The sequence below is a fragment of the Papilio machaon genome, chromosome 4 (genome assembly GCF_912999745.1).
Source record: "Papilio machaon chromosome 4, ilPapMach1.1, whole genome shotgun sequence".
In the NCBI taxonomy this organism is placed as follows: domain Eukaryota; kingdom Metazoa; phylum Arthropoda; class Insecta; order Lepidoptera; family Papilionidae; genus Papilio; species Papilio machaon.
This window is the reverse complement of record NC_059989.1, coordinates 3,933,323-3,957,466: the sequence shown is the minus strand read 5'-3', so window position 1 is coordinate 3,957,466 and position 24,144 is coordinate 3,933,323. Positions and strand designations below refer to the sequence as shown.

Sequence of the window (24,144 nt, the reverse complement as noted above, 5' to 3'; positions counted from 1 at the left end):
GTCTCGAAATTACGTCGAAACACGACAAGGCGCGCCGCGTGTCACGACATGATTCTGATTGTGAATGAACGGAGTGGGTCAGAGATCGACACGTTACAGGCAAAATATCGGACGTGTGTCCTCGTTTTAGTTAACCTTTAAAGTATTAACAAGTTACATTATTAACGAGATATATTTTAAAAGACAGGACAAACTCGAAGCCAATGTATCAAATTTCATGTTTCTTGCGTTCCTAACGTAAGATACTAGTCATTTAAAAACTTTAATTTCTTACTCACACCTGTCTTTATTAAGTAAATTTTACATTTATATATGTATATTCAAATAATCTAGTTGGAACTTTAAAAATGTTAGTCATTATCAAATTTTAATATCATTTGAATATCAGATTATTTCGATTGACCAAATAAATTATTAAAATAGTAAACTTAATTATACAAGTCACCGCCGCGATCGGAGTTAGAGATAGGAGCCCATGTGTAATTAAGTTTGAGCCTTTTATATCTATATATACTTTTATATACATATAATATGTCTTAGAAAAATTTACGTAACGATTAAATCTCATAGTAAAATATTGAAATCGTAACATCGGACGGTCTATTATCTATTTGATGGGTATTCGACTATGTCGCTTACTAATTCACTGGCAGTTATGAATCAAAACCAAATTGAATTTACTAATTTAGTCGTAGTTTTTTAAAGTTAAATATTATTTTAATTGATACTAATGAAATAGGTACATTTTACTCAATAGCATATTTTATTATACTCATATTATTACCGATCTTTAACAAAATGCCACCTACTCACCTAAACAATTTTCACGGTAAAACTGAGAAACATATATATATATGAACACTAACAAAATGAAAACATTAATTTGTTACATTAGTTAAAACCGCAAAATCCATTAAGGGTTTTATAAATATCAAAAACTTTCGGTTTCTTTTGAGACCGCAGTGGCGCTGGCGGAGGGCTGCGAGCTAATCCTGACCGGCTGATAGAACAATATACGGGCAGGACGCGTCCAGAAATTTACTGTCCATAATTACAGGGTTGCCTCAGTTAATTGCAGAGCCGCTCGCCCGACCTTCGGTGCCCGCTTTTTTTCGGCTAAATAAAAATTGACTAATATTCATAATAAATAATGAACTCTCCATTCTAAGGACTGTCAGGATTACGCTGTATAGATTTTAAGTTGATTAATTTAATCGACTTACGACTATCGATGTTGGCCAATGTGACGACGAACATTTCTGATTTAAAAAAATACTTTTTCGCTCATAGACAACATTAAAACATAAAATAAACATAGCATCGTGCATATATATCTGTGTTGCCATATGCATTCCTATAATTCCATATAATTTAAATGAAAATTGTTATTATACGCTCACGTCACTTGTAACTTGAATCCAGACATTCAAATCCAGTTTTGCTGGTTTTCTGTTCAAAATAGGAAACAATTAAATTATTTATTAATAAATTTAAAGCAATATTTATGAATCAAAAAAAGGATGGAGTCATTAACATGACAAATAGTATCGTTATTATACTCGTTTAGCTGCGTGTATTTATGTAAATCGAATTAGAGGACGAGGTAAAAAAGTCGAGAGCTCGTTGCACGCTGGCTGTAGTTGCTGCAGGCTCTCCTTATAATTGCAGGGTTTCACCCGAAAACCTTCAATTATAAAATAATAGCAGATGTGGTTCATAGTAATAACAATTATTATCACGCTCGCTCGCTATCATTATGTTTGAAATATGGCCGATGATCTGGTTGGTATGCAAACTTCGGACACTTGCGGATCGCAGATAGCACGTGATCACTTCCAAACCACTTTTATATATTGAAGTTTGAGTGGTTTTATTTCGAATATAGCATTCGAAATGTATTCGACGCGATTGTAACTGTTCATGTATTAGTGTTTAGAAAATCTCAATCTGGTCTCAAAATCAAGGTCATTTCTTGTACCCGAATACATGACTACTTATAAATACATACGTAATAGGCGTTAGGTTCACATTTAAACCGGTGGAGATGGTAAGAATAACTTGTTATCATAATAACTTTCGCAGCATTCAAAACATTCATTACTTTTAAAGAGTTGCTTTATTGTTAACGGTGTTTGGTTAACTATCTGAAATAGGTTATTTGTGGTTGACCACAAACCACTACTGCTGTTAAATAGTGCTGCGGTCTAAGGAAAAAGCTAGTTTAAAACTGCTACACACCAGTTGGGTGTCAGATAAAACTGAAGGTCTGTAGCGGGCTTTTAGTTTGATTTTCAGTTAGGGCTCAACATACATTGACAACTTCAAGAAGTTGACTATGAAAGCTTTATTCAGTCAGCGTACTGCCAACAGCATTCTTATATGACAATGCCTTCCTCGCTCCTTTGACATATTATATCATATTATGTCATCGATTACTGGTACCTAATTATAGGCAGGTCTCAGTGATTGCAGTTGTCATAGCAGTAATCTAATCAGGCAATTTGGTGACGTATTGTTATAAATTCCACTTAATAGGTTAACGTATAATTCGTAAAGTTGTGCGGGCACGGGCATTATAATTATATGACGAAAACGCGGTACATTTGGTATTCTGTAATGCTAAGCTGTAACGCGGCGATTATTCAAATTCCCGATCGAGTAGACACCGCCCCGCCTCTTTGCAGTCGCAATCTTAATAAAGACTTCCTAGATGTATTACTGATTTATTTTATTTCGATGAAGTATCATTGAACACGTGTTACATTAATAAGCAGGCAATTCCGTAACCCACAGGGTAGGCAAAGATTCCCGTTTCGATTATTTTTATCTCTTTTCTTAAATTCATACATCTACGCGTATACACACATACTTAAAAAATTGCGATCACTGGCTAAAGTTAACATATTTTTACAGTGTGTTTGTATGTAATAAGATAAACAATCTTTATCATAAGAAAGATACAGTTTTAAATATAATTATACCTACTTATATATCTTCTTTGTCGCGATTTTTATTTTATTATGTGTATGCTAGTCGATTACGATTGAAAATATTAAAAAAAAATCCGTAACAGTAACTATATAATTATGTCTCTGTAACTCAAGCTTAAGTTTCACACAGAAAATCAAAGTTCATTTGTTTAACTGAATCTAAATAAATGGATTAACCTCCGGTCACCAAACTCACGCTCACTGTGAATCGAACAGAGAACTAGGAGCATAATATCTAGGTTTCCTTGATTCTACGCCACAAGGATGTCTGTTTAATAAGAGATAGCGTTTAATTAAAGTTAATCATGGGGAGCGGTGAGATGAGATCGGTGTCGAAGCGTCGAAGGCGGTTTGAAATGAGCTGGAACTCGTTTAATATAATTGAGTTTTGATTATAATTCTAACGTACATTTTAACCTCAACAACTATAGAAAGCTTGCGGTTGACCACCGCACCGATCTAAAGATCCTTAGACGGTTATATTAAATATATTTGCAAAACTGACTGGTTTCTATAGATTATTTGCATTGATATCAGTAATTTTTTTTAATATTCACGTAGTTTTAAACAATCGGTTCGGCTTTTGACAAAGTTACCGAGTCTATAATCCACAACAGATGTTGAGAAGCGAAAAGTTTTTCGATCTTTTGACTGTTTAAAATTTAAAATCTACAGAAGAGGATTTTGTTTAAACTGGTGACCAGTGTCTAATGATTTTAACTATAGCATCGTTTTTCTTCCTAGTTTGAGTTCAAAATGTTAAATATACAACTGCTGTTATTCAATTGACTATAAAAGTTAGAAATCGAAATCTTATCATGCTGTAGTTGGCACTAACTAGGAATGACATGTCGGGTGCCTTAAGAGCTAAGCAGTATCTCGGCGGTAGGGTTCCGCCATCATTACGCCGGCAGCCTGGTCGATTAATCATTACAGTTCTACCGGATAATTCGGCGGTTGATTTAGTGAAAAGCAACGTGTTATTACGGGATAAATCTCTATCTAGAAAAGCTAAGAAGGCCTAAGACCGTCTCTGATTTATGAAGCCCCCGGCGACCGCCGAGTTGAGCTTGATTTGTGATCGTTGGAACTTTGTTGTTTTCATATTTAGTTGAATTTAATAAATGGCTTTAAAATTATAATCTTAAGCGTATAATTATTGACCATAGGACCTTTGATTATTGCTTTTAGCGCAGCAAATATTTATGTCGATGATTAGTTAGGTCATTTAATATCTACATATGTATTTTGCTTGGTGTTGAATTTTTATTTATTATATTTCAAATGTTTATGATTTAAGAAACTAAGTTAAGGCGCATCCGATAAAATCGGTTATTTCACCCTTTAGTGCGGGCTTGGTCGTATTAATCGCAAGTTGATAAAATCTTGATTTATTGCCGCTATCCGCCACCCTTTACTTTTTACAATTTTGTTCCTTCATAAACAACATGGATAAAAATTAGAAAAAAATAATCGCTACAAGTAGGTCATTGCATTTGAGACTATGACAACATTTATAGATACAGTTATTATCGGTAGTATTTTACCGGAAAAGACTGATATAGGGATGATGAAGGAGCATTGAGCAATAAGCAGTAAATTACCACATTCTTTGTCTTTAAAAAACGCGAATGATCTTTTCCCGATAAATGTCAAAGTCATCTTACACGGGATTATTATCTATAGACATTATCTCCGATGATATATGATTTTAGATAAACAATAAGTTTAAGAACAGATTTGTGCGGAGATTTTATATAAAATCTTCGTAATAATTAATAAATCTATTGGTGAGCTATCTCGAAGTATAAAGAGGCGTAGACCGATGCTGTAAATTAATGAAGTCTTTCGCGGAGTGTTTCGCAGTTTAATGGCCGCTATTAATTTTATCTCAACAGCGGGCCATCTCCGACGACGCGCTAAAAGACTACGCAAAATAAATGCATATTTTTCATTATATATGTAGAAAGAGACGATTTTCTTTAAATTAATAAAAAAGTGAAGAGATGTATTTGTAACGCTATAACCTTTTTTAAATAAAATAAAATCTTCAGAACAACAAAAAAATAAATCTGTGCCGTAGGATACAGCAAAATATTTCGAAAGCCAGTCAAATCTCAGTTCAATATTAAAGCTCAAAGTAAGTAGTATTCAATAAAACAGTGCGCATCGTAAAATGCGTGCCGACCTGCGTCCATCACAAAAACTTCGAGTGGGTGCCTCTACGAGTTCACAAAAGCTCGACAAAAGCTCGTAAAGGCATCTCGACTATTACGTAGTTATTGTTACAAGGTGGAAATACCATTATTACGTTCGCCGCTGCTTTATTTTGTTGTTTGCAGGTTGCCCGCGCCGCCGCACCGTGCACGGCTCGCTGTTGCCCGTGTAATATCAGTTGTTCACATTTTGACTCTCTGAATGAACTATGTTTTCGTATCTTCTTCTTCTTCTTGTGCCTCTCCACTATTGGAGGTTGGCCGTCAGCTTAGCGAAATTCTTCCTATCTTGCGCCAAGCGAAACAGGTCTTCAACGCTGCATGTTTTCGTATGTAAAGTCATAAATCTCTGGTTTAAATGTCAATTAATGAAATGTTCAATATAATTAAGGATATAGCTATTTCTATTATAGCAACGCTTTTACCATAGTATTTAAAATAATTAATGTTTATAAAACTTTTTGCGCCGACCCCACGTGAGTGGGATAAGTCCAGGGAGATGGTGAACTGTTGTGAACGACAATTTCGTCCCACGGTCATAAATTTCCTGCATGAATATCAAATAAAACTTTTATTGATCAGAGAAAATAACATAACATTAACCGCAAAATGATATTGTCTACTGATCGTAAAATCGCGAGAAAGTTGTTCAAATCCCAAATACACTCAAAGATAAGTGCATTCACAAGCATTTCAACATTTCAAAACACAATCTCCTTTTCGTTCTTAATCCTATTATAAAAGTAAACATTGTACAGATCTGTCTGTACGTCAAGTGAACATCTCTATGGGGCATTGTGTGTAGTCACTTGCTCGGTTCCTAGTCGGACGGAAGCTTTTAAAATGCACACCTTTATACCGGGATTAAGTGAATTTTGCATAGGAAGCGGTCGTCGAATGTCCCTCCACGTTGAATGGCTATTGAAATATGTGAATGGGATTTGTCTGAGTGCGTCAACAATAACGTATCGGATAGGAATCACACGTGTAGCGAATCTTGAACAATATGTACGCGACAGATTATCTCTAGTCCGATAAAATAAATGTAAGCAAAATTTACTTCTACTGCAAATGTGCAATTGTAAATATTTTTGATGTATGCATTAGATTTTTTCTGTTAAAATCTTTGAGTTATTATTGAATGGGTGTAGTTATTGTGACATCAAATATTGACATTTTTTCGACAAATTCAGAGACAAGGAATCATTAAACTGTTGCACTTTCAAATAATAAAATTGACACTTATTATAGAATTTTACAGCATAGTTTTTTTTTTAATTTTATAAATTAAAATGTAAAAGCTTTGAATTGAGCTAGCTCAATATTAGGAAAGAAATTTATAAAATAGCCACGGTTAAAACTTTTGCAAGAGCTGTATAAGTACTACGTTCTGAATATCTGTTTTCCAAGGCAACTGCAGCGGAAGTAGGTGTAAGATTGCAACCGGATTGCATCACAACCCCTTCCATACAAAGTACCCCAATGTATAGTGCGCAATGAATAATGAAATTTGAGTTCACATGCGTACATGTTGTGACATTTAACGAAATGTACATGAGATTTTAAGCTTTTTTTAAAAAAAAAAAACCATAAGTATGTAACTAGATTTAAACTCTTTGTAAAATATATTTGCAGCTGAAACTTTATTTGAAATATGTTTGTAACTTTGTCTTGCAACACAATACTACTGTGAAAAAGGTCATACAAAGAAACGTATCATTATGTTGGTAGTTATGTTCTTTGTGTTGGCAATTCGATACGCGACCGCTGCGTGGCGCTGCTGTGCAGGGCGGCGCTGGGCGGGTTGAGGGCGGGCGGCGACAGATGCGCACGCGTCGCACGCACGCTTTATTATGCAACGTTTCTATATAATTATAGAAAATAGTTAACGAATAAAATAACTGTGATTGCAGTTAGTAAATATCAGTTTGCATTTTTTCTTATATATTTTTTTCTATTAAAATATTTGCTTATTTTATATTTTGCACTTTCAAAACTTTATGTGCATAGTTATGGTTATCTACTACAACTTTAGGGGTTGTAAAACAGACTTTTTAGCTTACTTGTATCTAGGATATTTGACATTTTTAAATTGCATTTAATACGAAAGTTATTTTCTGCTCTAATACGTATGGGTGTTTACCATCGATCAATTTCCCGTAATTGCAAGATCCTGTATTATTAAAACGAGAATAACTACCGCATGTTCTATTTATGATAATAAAGCAATGTTTAACTAGGATAATGTCACATTATATGTAGATGCGAGCAGATGGCAGGATACGCTTTTTAATAAATTTCATAAATATTTAATGAGGCAGGAACGATTTCGCAAAACTAGCATGTAATAATAATGTCAACATCATTATGTACCTCACGTATTTTATAGAGAGCTGCAGCAAGAAGCTATATTTATATTCATTTTGGTAAATTTCCTAGCTCTTTGTACGTATAAAAGTTGAAACATCTAAAGATGTAATATATTTAATTAGTAACCCCTTAAACCCTTAGTGTAGATTCGGAACGAAAAATGTACACTAAATAGCAGCTTCCATGAGAGAGGACTACTTATAACTTTTTTTAAGCTTTCAAGTTTGTTGGAGTTTTCATTTATGAATGAATTATACCCACAAAAAGATTGAAATAGTAAGAATAACAGACCAAGAGTGAGTCTCGAAGGGAGCGCCGCGGGAGCGTCGCGGCGGCGGTGGATTACAATGATTACATGCGCACGCGCCGCGCCCACGCTCGCACTAATCACTGACATTTGCACATGTTATTTTATATTCCATACAAAACATTACTTATGTAGCTACGACTAATGATACAATACGTACGAACATATTAGTCTTAAGAGATATGGTGAGAATCACACAATCGTATTATATAAAAATATCAACATATTTATTTGGGTAGAGCTGTAACTGACAAAACCGATAAAAATTCGATAATCGATAATTTTGGTTTTTTTTTTTAAACAAATTTATTTATTGGTAAATCGGCGACAATGTTCTACCTATATTAATTAATCGGATAATTTTTATCCAGATCTATACGAAATGAATAATGTAATATATACAAAACGCCGTCTATAATATCTTCCCAAATTCAAAAGTAAAGTATAGTAAAAAAAGATTGTAACTATAAACTGTGTGAACATCTGTTAGTGTATCACGTGATCATATTTCGCGTGATATCAATAGTGTAAAGGAAAGTGCATCCTGTTATATGAGCCGTATCCGCCCCCGCACAGATTGTGCTCGTAAAAAATGGACCAATTTTTATAATAGTCGCCGGGGTAACGATCACAATGTACTTTATTACAAACCGGAAACGTTTATTACCATTGCGGGATGAAAATGTGCGTGACTGTACTTCCAAAAGGTTATATGCGTTTTGATTTAACATGAAATCTTTTTTGATTTAATGAAGATATTTGAGCATAAGCTGAGAATGCGTAAACGAGACTAATGTGTGACTTTACATTAAGATGCTGAAGAAAGCTACGTCAAAATTATATTTTACAAAACATCCGCTATCACATTGAAACACTATCGGAATTCTTTGCGAATAGCTTAGTTTAAATTGTTTTATCTTATTTTCATTACAAGTGAATTAAGTGCGTTTTCGGTGTACATTAGTTTTTGAGTGCGCGATAAAGGTTCCGCCCTAAGCGGCCGCCCTAAGTTCGCGCCGCCCAAAGTAAACAAACCACGCATCGGTTCGCGCACCACGCACTCACCACCGCACCAGAGCGAGAGAGAAGGCGCGTGTGTGAGCAGGATAGCGTCCGCGGCCAGCGAGGCCCCAAACCCAGCAATTAGTAGGCGAGATTCGTTCGCCGCATCGGTTCGTTACGAGATAATTGCTCCGCGGAATTTTAACAAATGATATAAAATATTGTCGCGTGTGATCGAGTGAAGGTAGAGTGAAGCTCTGTCGTATTGGAATTCATGGGCCATGAACTGCGCGTACTACCAGCAGCCAGGGGGCTCGCACCCCGCACCGCACAATGCCAACAATAATTACTTCAACGAGGTAATACTACTAAAATAAGTTTCTACTATTTATCAAATAAGTGTAAAAAGGATTCATATAAAATTAAATTTTTTAAATGTTTTACCAATAGTTTTTAATTTATTAAATTCTTTCGTTCGTGGAAAGCCTAAGCAAGATTTAATCAAAACAATAATAGTATAAAATAAATAAAAATGAGCGAGAGAAGCTCTTTGACCTGTTTTAAGCAACATCAAATTTTAAGTTATCGAAAATCTAAGTTAAGTTAAGCTTTAAACTATTTTCGTATTTTCTAATAGGAAATTTAAGTAGGTACGCACAATTAAAAACTGCGACGTAAGTAGTTTTTCTTTAGTAAAATAATGTATAAGCAAAATATTTGAATGCTAATCATGAACAGGTTAGCTGTCCCCGGGACTAAAGAAAAACTTCATTAGTAGCCGATGTGTTCTTTCAGACTCTACATTTTTGCCAAATTTAATCGAGATCCGATGAAGCGTCTTGAGTCTTCTAACATACATCCATGTCGTGTTATCGTGTTAGTTACACCATTTATAATCCAAGAACGGCTGAATCGATTTGACTGAAAATTGGTGGGCAGGTAGCTTAGAACCAGGAAACGGACATAGGATAATTTTTACCCCGTTTTCTATTTTTTTTATTACGCGCGGACGGAGTCGCGGGTAAAAGCTAGTTTATAATATTAGTAAGATTTAAGTTAATGACTTCTTGTAATGTCATTACTTAGAGCATAGTAATTAATTATGAAGTTGTTTTATGTTAGTTTAGAAAAAGGTTTTTAACATGAAAACCTTAATATAATTTTATATAGAGATAGTATTAATTTAATTTATTATTATTAAAGTAACTAAAAATTAAATTCAGTTAAAAAAACAATATTGTAATTCTTAAGATCCCTAAGACAGTATTCTTCAATTAAATTCAATCTTACTAATATTATAAATGCGAATGTTTGGATGGATGGATGAGTTGGTGAATGTTTGTTACAAAGTATCTCCAGAACGTCTGCATGAATCTTACTTAAATTTGGCATAGATGTTGAACATAGTCTGGATCATAGACTAATTTTTAAGTTTTAATTCCGCGCGAACAGAGTCGCGGACGACAGCTAGTTCTTAAAACGTTGTTTATTTTTTCTGCGTTTCAATGAGTTTTTATATTATTTCATGATGTTATCATTACAGTCATCAAATAAGAAAAAAAACTACGCTCAGATTTTAAGACACCAAGGTGAATAAGACTCCATAAGGCATAATGAAATAGGACTGCTTATTAACGTGCTAACTTGATTGTAAAAATTCTATTATACGTTTTACAAATTAGGGATCTCAAACATTTCACATCTCCACGACGTTAACAAATGTACAAAAGGCACTCGACGAAAATAATCAAACAAAGCACACCTCTGGCTTACACAAAGGTGAAATGGGAATAAAAATATTTAATTGGTGTGATTAGGTATGATTACAGCGCACAAACACCTCCCGGGGTCGACTCACGTCGCCGTCAGTTCCCTTTCCTTTGTACTTATTCTTGCTTTGTCGTTATTCAGTTGCAAACTAAATAATGAAAATGATTGAATTATTTGTGTAATCGAAACTGCATTGGCTTTTTACTTATTTTATATGTTTATTGTGTTATTGAAAATGTTAAAAAAAAGAGAATTTTTCGAAATTTGAATTAGAGATTGTTTTTATGATTAGACAGATTAATGTAGAATTCGTTTGCCTGAATCTACTTATGTGGTCAATTTGCGCGATAACTTAAAATGTCTTTTACACGTAAGTATATGTGATAACTTAAAATATCTTTTTCTCCTTGCAATTAAAGGCGGTATAAAAAGTAACAGATGTGCCCATCCTCTACTATGAAAGAATACTATATCTTTGTGCCCCATATTACATTAGGTACGTTTTGGGTAGTACCATAATAAACTATCTAAACATTCGTTTATAATTTTATTAGTACCTAATTTTTATTTTGACAAAAGCGCCTTCGTACACAAGACAACGTAAAGCTTCAAAATCTGGCAATTTTAGTCGTTAAGCAACTTATCCAATACAATGTCATAGCGCTTCGTACACGCGTCGCCGACATTATGTTCTTTAATCGCCATAATCAGCCGCTCACGACCTGCTCGTCAAGGTCGTCGGGGGAAATGTCACCGCGATTTTCAAGATGTCTAAGCAAATCTATACAGTTGACATGTAGTCGATATGCCTTTACTGACAGAATAGACGACTCGCGTCGACGATTTATTACTGTGGAAACGGAGCGCGCATGACCCGATACTCGCGACGCAAAGATACAACATTAGTTTTGTAGATTAACGTTGCTTTGCGTACAAAGAGCCTTACAGTAAATGACTTCTCCAATTTCAAAATTTATGTATAATATCAACTGCGCCTTTTGTTTTAAATGTATCTACCAGAAAATTCAATATGAAAGCTTCTCAAGAAGAAAGAAGATTAAACGCGAGGCATTGCCTTTCATTGGCGCCATAATATCTTACAGTTGCTTTAGTTTGTTTTACTGATAGAAATCGTAAACGGTAAGTAGTGGTAGTTATTGACTGAATCTATAATTATTATAATGCGGTCTTAAAACATTTTTTTTGGCTGACAAGATGCGAGTCATCGTAATTAAATACAATCCTTTTAAACTATGTTAGACAGCGAACAGTCGAATGTGCTACACTGAAGGGCAATTACTCTCTATTAGAACTGGTATTAAGTGTTTCATAATGTACAAAATCTATTAACACGTGTTATGGATATGTCTTATTCATTGTACAATGTTTAAGCAACAATATTTGTAGTGCTTTTTTATGTAATGTAATTTTTATGAAATGAAAGTAAGGAGCTGATGTAAGTAGATACTCAATTAGAAAACTAAATTATCCAGAATTAAAGCATGTCTCGAGATGTAAATTTGATGTTTATTTTTTTTATATTAAGGTAGAAGTATGTTTGAGTGCTAAACGAACGGCAATAGACAACTTTTGTCTACTCCTCTAACAAATAAAATAAAATTCATCACAAAAATGTCTTTATCATTAAAGAGAATTTATTTATTTTGTTTTAGATAGCAAAAACATTGAAAATTGATGTAACTTAATTTAGTCAGTGTAGCGTAGATGGCTAGAGCTGTGTGGGAGTGGGTAGTGGGTAGCGGGTAGGGACGCGGGGCCACTCCAGGCATCGCTATTACTGGCTTCATAATTAGAGGGCCAGAGCCGCGGCGCCGAAACCGGCCCCACGAACGAATCTCCCGCCATAATTAAAAACGCTCCAAATTAAATTCGCTCGTGTGTACGCGCCGACTTATGATATTAACTTTTTAGGGACTTTCTAATTAGTTTTTGTTTTTATATTGTACAGGACGGATAGGCGATGGGCGTGGGCTTGCTCGCTTAACGAACTTTCGATGTCATTATACGCGAATTAGTTTCCGAGTATTGTTTATACAACTTTTTATAACCGTAAAAAAAATATGAATATCTATTTTTTATATAAACAACTGGAGTCTCAACGAAATTAGAAAATGTGGATGTGGACAAATTAAGAACTGTCGATCTGCTTGGCGATTTTTAAATTAATTTTTGATCTCCGAAATACAGTAACCGCTTTTTCAAGTCTAATAAACCTATCTGCTGCAGAATAATAAAAACAAGTCTTTTGTTTTAGGTTAGTATCGAATCTGCGGACCACAAGGACATGAAGATTTTAGTAAGTACTAAATATAACATTGATTTATTTTAATACTTACTAATTTTCTTAGTCTACGTTTCATATGAACTCTTGCTCGCTTGCTTTTGTTTATTTTAAATATGTATATGAACATTATATATGTATAATCTTATTGCGTAAATGCTTTTTATAAGTTATCGAACTAAAGCAACTTACAACTTAACATTTTATCACAATTTCGATAGGAATATTTCAACTTGTATTTATAACTTTAACTCTTATCTTTATGTGTATGTATATTGCAAAATTCCCATAAGTTTGTTTTTATATAGTTTAAAGATATACCTATAAAGTAGAAATAAACAAACTTCTTAAAAAAACTTATGCCGAATAAATAAACCTTTGTTTTCTTCGTTTGTAAAAAACAATGCTCCATTCCAGCAAAAGAACAAGCAATTGATATACGAGTTTGTACGTCAAAATGATTCTATTTCCTTGATTCAGTCACATTGCTTTCTTAATAGTTCGTGTAGCTGTATTATCGATACAATTCGCATCACCATGCGATGCGATCTTCAAGCACGAAGTGAGGAAATTATATCGGAACGAATTCCGAATGACGAAATCGGTAATTTATTTTGATTTGTCGTCGTATCGGCGCTGTGAAATGGGCATTGTGCGCGCGAGAGGCGAGGGCAATGCATTCGATACGGTTTGGGCGATTGCGCGAGCTCGCCCCACACCCACGTTCTGTTTCAAGAGTAATCGACAACCTACGTACTAGATTTATGTAGTCTTAGTACTTATAATCAAAAATCTACACAACAACATACGTATAGATTTTAAAACTTTGGTGACTAGCATAAAGTTCGAATGAAGTTCTGAAGCATAAAAAGCCCAATCGAATCCTCTTTTCCTACTTGTTGTACTTTTTGGATATATTAGGTTCCGAAGATACGAGAATTTGTATCTTACGTAATTTCACAATTTTGCCGTCTAACTCTAAACATTGGACTGTCGTGACTTTAGAATTGAAACGTTTACAATGCATAATGGTTTACGTGTAGAATGGCTTGCACAATGCGCATTGAACGTTGTCGACGAGTGACGCCGCGGGCCGTCGCTAGTCTGCGTGCGGTCCTGGTTATAGATATGAACACGATATCGTAAGACGGACAATACATATTAGATATATCTATTATCAAGGCGTGACTGCTGGATGTCTATTGAGTGCAAATTATAACCGCTCATCTTCTACAGCAAAAGGGTGAATTACTTTAGTAATTTTAAACCACGATACAATTATTAATTTTGGTACATAACACATCAATATAGGTCTAAGAAGAAGTAGACATTGATAGCCAGGCCGTCTTTCAATTCAATCAATTTCTTTCAAAACATATACTTAACTAATTCCTTCATCTGATATTCTGTTTGAATAGTAGGTAAATACATATAATATGTGTATAGATTTCACTAAAACAATGTATGTAGGATTGCAACCAGAAATTTACCTTAATGGAATATCTCCAAACAATATTAAAAACTTACTGTTTTGAATCGTGTTTTTCATATTTTATATTACGACATTTCTCCAAACTGAACGTAAATTCATAGCTGCTATTCGGAAAACGTCAAGTGGATATAGGCATATACATATAGGTAATCATTAAGGACACTCCTGAAGTGGTCTCGCCAAGCCAACAGGGGCGGATAGGGCATGTGAAGTGACTATTAACCTTTGGCACTTACGAAACAACGTACGTCAATTTTTTCATTGTATTTAGTAAATGGCACCAACAGACTACGAACTTACTGTGTGGGTTTCTAAGACCAAATCTCTATATAAAACAAATCGTATATCCCTATCATTATCTTTGACAAAACAGAGATAACAATATGTTTTAAACGGGGATTTTGGTCTCAGAAACCCACGGTTAGTTAGGTTATAATTAGAGTAGGTTGTAACTAATTTGCAAAAATAGTGGATGAAGCTTAAGTAATTTGGTGGTGCAAGGTAATTTTTTTGTAACTAGAATACCGCGAACGAAGATGACTGTTATTGTAAATGATAAAAAAAACAAAACTGTTTCTATAACTTTAATTAACTAATGAAAACAATGACATTAGTACCGAGTGAGCTTAGTGAATTTAATGAGTGAGTCGACTTGAGTGAGTTTCGGTAAACCGCTTTGGAGCCGTTTGAAGCGCGGCATGTGATATGTGCCGGCGCCGCTCACTTCCGCCTATTTCCGGCCGCCGTGAGCCGTCGCCGGTCAAACTAATCTAATTGTACTCCCCCAGGTAACAGATTTACCTTGATATTGCTATACTGTTGCATAGTTAACTACGATTAGCAAGACAAATAAAACAAGAATTATCTAGATTTTGAGACTTCCTACGAAACATAATTGACTCATGTCAAACATAGCACAATCTGAACATTAACAATAAAATATGATATCTTTACTAATGCCGTTAATATATTAAAAACAAATTGTTAGTAAACATTACATTAAACCTATTTGAGATCTTAGTGAGATATATTCAACAATCATTTATGTAGCAACATAATGACATTTAAGCCCTGTTTGCTTACCTATATATTGTTCTATTTTCCCTTTGCTTTGCTTTATTGCATTCCATTTGTAGATATGTACCTAATCGTATTGATAGTATGTCGTATTGATGCTTATTGTTCATATTTAAAAATGAACATTAGAATATTTTTGGTTTTATATTGTTACACACGTAGGTACCTACATTGGGTCTCAACCTATTTCTCTCGACATGAAAAACATCGCTGCACGAAATTTCCTCGTAATTTGATTTCTGGCGCGAGACGCCCTCTCACACCGTAATTTTGCATCTCAGCGTGAGTTTCGTGCCCAAATTAAAATGTTTATTACGTTAAGCCGAGTTCGCACGGTCGCATATGAGCCCGGAGGGTTTTATTTCGTTATCCCGGACACGCCCAGCCCCTCCCGCGTCCCTCGGTTCTCGCCCCGTAGCCCTCACCTAGCAACGATTTCACTACATCACAAACTCGATGGCACCCCTGTCTAATACCGTTCTGCCCTGCGACTGTCATTTCCTCCGCCACAAATAACTTTACACGCTAACACTAAATTTATAGAGCTCATAATTGAATGATGCTCCTTATAAAGCTCGTAGCAGTGACATGCGTGTCATAAAACTATTAGCCGCTTAAGCTATTCTTAAAGCGACGACGTTTCTCTTAGAAATATTTAGCGGTGGCTCTGCGGCCGCGTGGGCTTGGGGGTGCGGCGCTTTCATATTTTTTTCCCTCAATGTTTTATATCTTTAAGGTGTTTTTATGTGCCATTACGAATTATTTGGTCGTGTTTATTAGACCTTTTTGGGGATTATACTTCATTATGTTTAACACCTTGTTGGTAGATTAGAACAAACGTCTAAGTAAGGTTTCGACAGCTGCTCGCATTTGTACATTACCGCATTTGATATCACTTTTTTGGTAATTACTGTAATTATTTTAGCCTTCTGTGTAACATACACTACTAATGTCGCAAAGAGTCATTGCCCTTGCGGGCTATTATATAAAAATCCATCTGAATATTTTCCATTCAGTTATTTATAATGTTTAAATATTTCAGAAATAAATACATACATGATTTATTCAAGAATAGTTCTAAAGAAGAGTAGCTCACTGTATAGGTAAAAGATTTTTATCAATTCTACTACTCGTAGTACTTACTGTTAATTTAGTAGAGTATGGTTATATAAAAATTAAATGAATTTTTTTACAGATATCCTCTAATAGGAAATTTGAATGAACATAGACCTATTCGGTTAAAGAAAGCAATGAAATGTAATTCGTAAAAAAACAAGACTATTTTTTTCGTATAAAAACTCAGATGAATTATCTCAAAATATAACTTATAGTTTACTACAAGTGCCGACAGTTTAATATTAATGCAATAGTCATAAAACCATATAGTTCTTTAGTTCATTTACAAACATATAATTTACTATCAACTTTAAAAAGATTCACAGTCTACATGTAACATTACTATTTTATTAATTAGACATACTGTTATGATTTCACACAACCTACCATTATGAGATCGCTATAAAATTAGATATAATTATAACGTATAATGGGGATACGTTTGGCGCAGTAATGTCTAAATTATTCTATATCAATTTATAAAGTAAGCTATATAGATTTGAATCCGTGAGTACCTATTTACGAAATATTTAAATCTAAACATATTGCTATTTCAGTTTTTTTTTTTTTCAAAGATAATGAAAGAGATGACAATATGTGTTTGAATAACAGTGTCAGTGGGAACTGTTAAACTTATCGCTAACCATCAATATATAGCTTTATGAATACTTAACCGTATTTATGGTTCAGTTAAATTTCTGCGGTTTTACTGGACTATGAAATCATTTAACTGTTTGTAGTTATATTACAAGGGTTTATGGTTTTATTTAACAACGTTAATTTTTGCTCCTCAGGGTTAAGAGTAAGGAGAAACTCTTAGACAAATTTAACGGAAACTATTAAATTTTACTGTGTTTTAAGTTACTTGCCTATCATAATAGGGCATAATAATATTTACTATATTAACTGCCGGAGAAATTTACGTATTATCATACCTAGATTTAGTTAATTTATTAAGGTAATATGGACAATGTAAAACATTACATTATTGGGTTTAATTTTTATATGTTTTTTATTGCGCTATGCGTCTTATTAATAAGTATGACAGACTGAGTAACAATGTCAATTGACATAAATAGATACCGCCGTTAACGCTGCCGGGTGCCTGCCGGTTGCCGGGGGCCAGCAAATTATTTGATACATGGCGTTTGTGTCACACTCTCGATAACCGTTTTTCTGAGATAATATAACATATTTTCACTGAACATTTACAATTTGCAGAAAAAAACGCAATGAAATTTTCTATTTCACTTGATAGATAATATTGAATTCTGTACCTAAGCGTATGATTGTTGCTGGCTCACGCTTACAAATGTAAGTATTTTTGAATCTTAAAAAGAAATGGAACATCGGCATTCCGCATTCAAATAGCGAGCTATAAAGTCGTATTAGTCGAAGCGTAACGGTATCCGAAAACCGTCGCGTCCTCTAAGTGAAGCGGCAATTTGAAACAAGAAAGAAAAAAGTTTATGCAAATCGTTGGGGAGCCGGAATAAAATGGAGTCGAGTGAGGCGCGTGCGATCGATACGCCCGCCCCGTGACCTTGGGGGCGGGCAGCGTGGGTGGGAGGGGCCAGCCCCGCCCACCGTGCGTCCCGCCCCTCCGCCCCCGCCTCCCCCGGCTGCTCGACGCGGCGCTGTCAGACAAACGAAGCGCGCGTGGAGGCGCGCCGATGTGCGGAGTGCAGTGCTCTATGTTGGTGTGCAGGCGACATGATCACCGACATGTACGCGCCCTTCTCGGCGCCGGGGACAAAACCTATCGTGAGTTTTAATATATATTTTAGTATTCCATTATAGAATGAACTTTTTAAAGTTTATTTTACATGACCGTTAGGTTACTCACTTACATATAGCTGAAGTTGTTGTGATTTAATTATTTAATACTATTCGTGTTCCCAAGGTTATTTATATTATTTTGGTGCAAATTATGTACCAAATATATTAAAGAAGTTTAACGTCATTGTATGAAACAAATTAAAGAAAAGCTAAAGTTATTTTATTTTGTTGTTAGCTTAGAAATATTATCCTATTAGAAAATTATTTTCTCTAGCTTATTGTGTGTTATTTCTTTTTACATATATGATAGTTATAATTGTTATAACATAGACGGTCCTAGATATCTGACTATAAGCTAAGAGTTAAAAGTTTGCAATATAATAACAGCAACATAGCCTTTTATAAGTTGTTCATGACAAATAATAATAGCAAGATATTAATAGATTATTACCGAAAAACTTTCACAAAAACATATTGCTTTTTTTCTTTAAAAAAATGATAGGAATCACATTTTCTTATGCAACTTTATTTCATTTCATAAAGATTGTGCTTACGTCAAATATAAAAAATGCTTGTCAAGGTTAAATGTAAACTGTTTACAAAAAATAATAAATAAAAAGTAAGGTAATAGACAAAAATTTGAAGTATGCAGTTATTGTAAAGTTTGCGTGAGTTACGTTGAATGTCCGTCGTGTGCCGTCGGCGACGCGCGTTGCGTGCGGCGTTCGCATCTACATGCTACAGGCTTTTTTTTTTTAATATTGGGACACGGATATAGGTCTACTTTTTAAAAATAACGGTCCTTAAATGTGTATGGTTAAATAACTAAATTTTTTTAAAGTTTACAAGTGGTTTTGTTAGATACATGTATTTACAAATTTATAATGTAAGTTTTTGTGCGTTTAAATCTTTTTTAGAGTGTTACTTTGTAAGTTGTAAAGTCGAAACAAATATTATAATTTAAAACTACATGTCTTATGGTTATTAGCATATGAAACTGCTATATTTTATTTCGAAGATTTATTCCAAATAATTAAAGTAAAAATTTAAACTCCTTTGTGTTAAAAAAGTTAAATGTGTATCAAATAAATGTAATTTTTCATCTCTATTACACTTAATTCTCTGTTTTCGAAATCGTTGACAAATTTGTTCATTCAATCAAGCGCCCCGTAATTCACACCGGCAAAAAGCTTCCGAACAGACTTTGTTCACATATCCCTTGCAGCCGATTGTTCTCCCCACCCTATCCATCATCCCCGCCAAAATATTTGTCATAGCAAACAAATTCAGGATGTACGAACGAATCACTCTCAACACCCGTCGGAAACTTCGATTGAATTTATCAAATAAAATTGAAATAGAGAACAATGAGGTATTGTTCTATATTACGAGAGTCAATCTTTTTTTTCAATATGACGCTAGCTTATTTGATAATTCTTTTTACAATTCGAACAATGGATAGATACATCTTATTACAGATCGCGTTCGATATCTATCTATCGCTTCAATAGCAACGGAGCATCACTAGCTATGTAATAATAGATTAATCTCGTATCTCTAATAGATTCAAGTACCAAAATAAAATGGAAGAAATGCAATATTTCCCCTCGTATTTCCCACACCCCTAGGTCGATAAGTTGCTTTCAAATAAATGTGCTATCTATAGAGTCAATACGACTAATGCTTCGAAGCAAAAAGGTACTAACAGCGAAAAAGTATGTACCTAGGTCTTAGTATAAAGTAGTTTTATAGGATACGGATCACCGATGCACCGGTCCCACAAGTAAAAGGAACTAGTAAGTCAATATGTTATTGTAGAGCTATATTTATGTCTTCTATAAGTAAAAAAAAAAACTTTGAGCCAACCTTCAAACATCCATCCATCCAAACATTCGCATTTACTCGTATACTCGTAATGTAAGTAAGATTGATTTTTCAACTAAAACTAACCTTATTGACCGATGCGGAATGATTAAATATTTACGATGAATTTTATAATAAATTGAACATAAAAAGGCACAACATAAAAATGCGTACAAGAACATATAAAATAAAACGTCTAAACTCAATTAATGTCAAAAATTCAATTTAAAAAATATGAAAAGTTAATAAATATAAAAGTCCAAGGAGGCGCGACGAAACACCGAGGCCGCAACACTTATTTTATTAGAGATATATTCTAATCATGTTAAAGGTGTGACCAACAAACATCTTCAAATCTTATAATAGTGCTAAATTACAGAAACAGTCATCGATATCCAGCATGGGGATGTCAATCAGGAACAAGTCGAGTTTTCACCTCGGCACGATACATCGCATCTATTATGCGTGTCTAATAGATTTTTTCGTCGCTGGCCCATTCACTGCGCGCAGCGTGAAGCCCCCTCAATGGCCATTGTGGCATTGAGCCGAACCGACATCGGCCGACCGACAAACTTTTATTTGTAATGGCCCTAAATGGCTGTTATAAGGATTAAGGTGCCCGTTGCATTGTCATCGTCCCGTGTCTAAGTCTACCAATTTCGCCATCCAGAGAAGACGGGACGCCTCGTTGGCTTAACGCGGGTCACAATGCTCTTTTTGAGATCTGTCAATTTTGATACGCTTGTTTTTTCATACGTAAAGCTTTAACGGCTCTTAACACTTTAAGTACGGATTAGGATATAAGTGTTTGCGAAGTTGGGTTGCATTTGTAAACGTATTTAGTCAGATACTATTAGTCGAGATCGATGTAAGTAAAAAATTAAGTTTAATGTACATTTTATTTGATGATACTCCATGGTATAGGCGGAAGTTGGTATCGTGTGTACGTTACAAGCATGTTAACATTTATTTAATGTATGAAGGGGTAACTCATAGCTGAAGATGAAAAATTATAGAACATAAATAATAGAAGTCAACACAACTAACACGGCCGTAGAGTTTCACACTTCATTAAAAGTTATAATTAAAAATAGTTGTCACATGCACCAATTAGGACAAAAAGTTGTACCGGCACCGGTAGCGACGGGTGCAGCCATAATTCTTTTTTATCGCCTCGCCGCGTCGTGTTTAACCCGTTCATTGACAAAAGGTATTTAAATGAAGCTGTCGCTCCAAATGATATTTACTGCGCAAACGGAACGACACACCGCATACCAATACCTTTCGCGTCAATCCTCGAATATTTTTAGAATTCAACTCTGATTTTTAATATATCCTCAGTCAATACTTCTTGTTTATACTTCTAATCGTTGGTTTCTGAGACCAACATTCCAGTATAAAACATATTATTGTTATCTGAAAGTATATATTGTTATGTCAAAGAATTATCTTCCATCTTATCCTTCTTATTAAAGAAGGATGGCAATTTTTTTATTTAGGAAATTTGATCTCCGAAACCAAAGATAAGTTGGTTAGTTTGTAGCTAAACATGTATATGTTTAGCTATGTATCAAGGTTTCTCCTCTAATCAATGTTATCTGAAATTATGTCCACCGGAAAATATCTGTTCTTAGGTTGAAATTGATTGTATTTTTATTGCAGTAGGTATGCCTTTACTCTTACTTTTGACGTGTCTCACTCGGTATTTTTGTTAATGTAGCAAACACATTGTATTCCACATAACTTAAAAAAGTACAATATTCAATTTAACAAAACAAAGGCTAATTCAGGAACATGTTCATTAGACGTTTTCCTTCGTGTTATTTATGTGGTCATCCGTCAACGGCGTGTCTGCGCGTGCGACAAATTTAACAATCCCGGCTGAATACTCTTTGCCATACCGACCACAGATTAAAAATCAAAAAGAATAACAAACCGTTAATTATTCGCGAATCTGTCTTGTTGAGTTTTCAAAGATTTATTGCGAGTTGCGTTTTTTGTCTCGCTAATTTAGCACCTCGATTGATGTTCGGTTGCTTCAGAAAAGTATGTGTTTTTTTTTTTTGTGACTGAGTAGACACTGTTTGTCTTGAAGAGGCATTTACAGTTTCACCGGGCTTGAGGTGACCGGGCGCAGATGGCGCTTAGCCTAAACCTCGTTTAAGAGTAACTAGGCTCGAGGGCTCCCTCAGGAGCCTCGGCTCGGGCTGTTACTTCGTTATTGTTACCGGATTGGGAAGAAGTATGTGTAGAATAAAAACTTCAGTAGAAGTGTTATTTGAGTAAAGTTATTCAGTCGGAATCTATTAACTATTTTTATATGTTGTGGAGTACACGAAGGGTCCCGCGAAACAACCTCTCTTACTCTACTACGCGTTGCGAGGGTTGGCATAATATTAAAAGTATAATAAGTGTCACTTACCAACTCCATGCCCCGTTCGTCGCCTGCAGGTGCCTGGTAACTTTGTCGATGTTAGTTGAGTCAAATAAGTCACTGTCATACAGTTTTAAGACGCCAGCAATGCTGCACTCCTGATGCACCCGATGCACCCTATACACGCGTCATTATCGGACCGAACGGGGAACCGTAAACTTAGCGACCTTGTACGCGAAATAATCGACACGTCCGATGTGCTCTTTTACTTACTCCTGTCGACTCCCAACTCTTAACGACTGTCAAATCACCGACTTCAACACACAAGCCGCGCGCCCATCCGTAGCGGGGAGGGATTTTGAAACTACCCGCTTGTGCGGGAGAATAAAAATGAGTCGACCTACCTACGTTAAACCTATATAGGCGAAACGCGAAATCAAAAATTTAGTTTGTCATTGGAGATGACGAACCACAGTGCATTTGTACCGAATCATTGTAAACACCTAAGTCAGAGTGCACTTGTCACTGTTTTTTAATAGTAATTTAAGTTCCTACATCGCAAATGTTAAAAAATTTATTAAATGAAAAATGCATTAAATACCTTTGAAAGTCAAACAACCACTAGAAATAAAAAAAGCAAAGTACATTGCACTTCCGATACAAGTGTAATTATTAAAATTAGTCAAATTACGTAGTTGTTATTTAAAAGTAAGAACAGGGTGACATGGCCCTAATTATTTACATAGCAGCCGCCGTGTACTTGTTGCACTGCGCCACTACGTCATAATTACCGTCCGCCATTACTGCGCCGCTCGTCCACTACGCTCTTGCCACGACAGCCCCACAACCACAAACAGTCCAGTTCCTGCCACTGGTGGAAAGCACCTTTAATTCCACTTGTTAGCTATTTAATATTTTCACCGAGGATAATTTTATTGTGGTTCCAATGGATAATAGTTTCATTTGTTTCCTAAAAGATAATAAGCAAAATGTTAGATTGTAGGTTCATTCGGATATACATTTAATATGTTTATTCTTTGAAATTTTATTTCTCTATGGTATATTTGTAATATAACTTGGAATTTATAAATGCGAATCCCTTTATCTGTTATGATTTATTATCGTAAACTAGCGCTTGACCACAATCCCACTTGATGTTTTTTGGTGACATTGTCGACAAATGTACGCGCTAATTTAGTATCGGTCTACTCTTGAAGGACCACCGACGTACTTTGCCGGTAATTTAATTCAATTCTTGCTCTGTAATTTTTCACACTTTTCAAAGCAACTGCAATATATTTATTTTCAGGTTTAATTTCATAAAACGGCGTTCTGTTCTAACCGATCTTTACAGCTCTGTAAATATTACTGTGTCCTTGCTCAACGCAGCAACACAAAAACTGATTTATTCAATGTTTTATCTGCTACACTTTAGTTTCCTGCGTACAATTATTTCCTTTATGAACTCATAATTGTTTTCAAATCT

General features: G+C 34.9%; 1 protein-coding gene across 5 annotated transcripts in view; it reads left to right on the top strand.

Annotated features, from left to right (window-relative positions):
* Positions 1 to 24,144, top strand: part of LOC106718567 (transcription factor Sp9) — a 60,811-nt gene that overhangs the window by 21,279 nt on the left and 15,388 nt on the right. The window contains exons 1-2 of one of the 5 annotated variants that reach the window (XM_014512700.2): positions 9,044 to 9,244; positions 12,931 to 12,972. The exons of 1 other annotated variant lie outside the window; for it this stretch is intronic. In XM_014512700.2, the coding sequence (XP_014368186.2) occupies positions 9,167 to 9,244; positions 12,931 to 12,972 (120 nt within the window). In that variant the 5' untranslated portion in view covers positions 9,044 to 9,166. Of the gene's footprint in view, positions 1 to 9,043; positions 9,245 to 12,930; positions 12,973 to 18,302; positions 18,407 to 24,144 lie in introns of those variants that run through there. 3 more of the 5 variants (XM_014512701.2, XM_014512702.2, XM_014512703.2) reach the window with 3 other exon arrangements.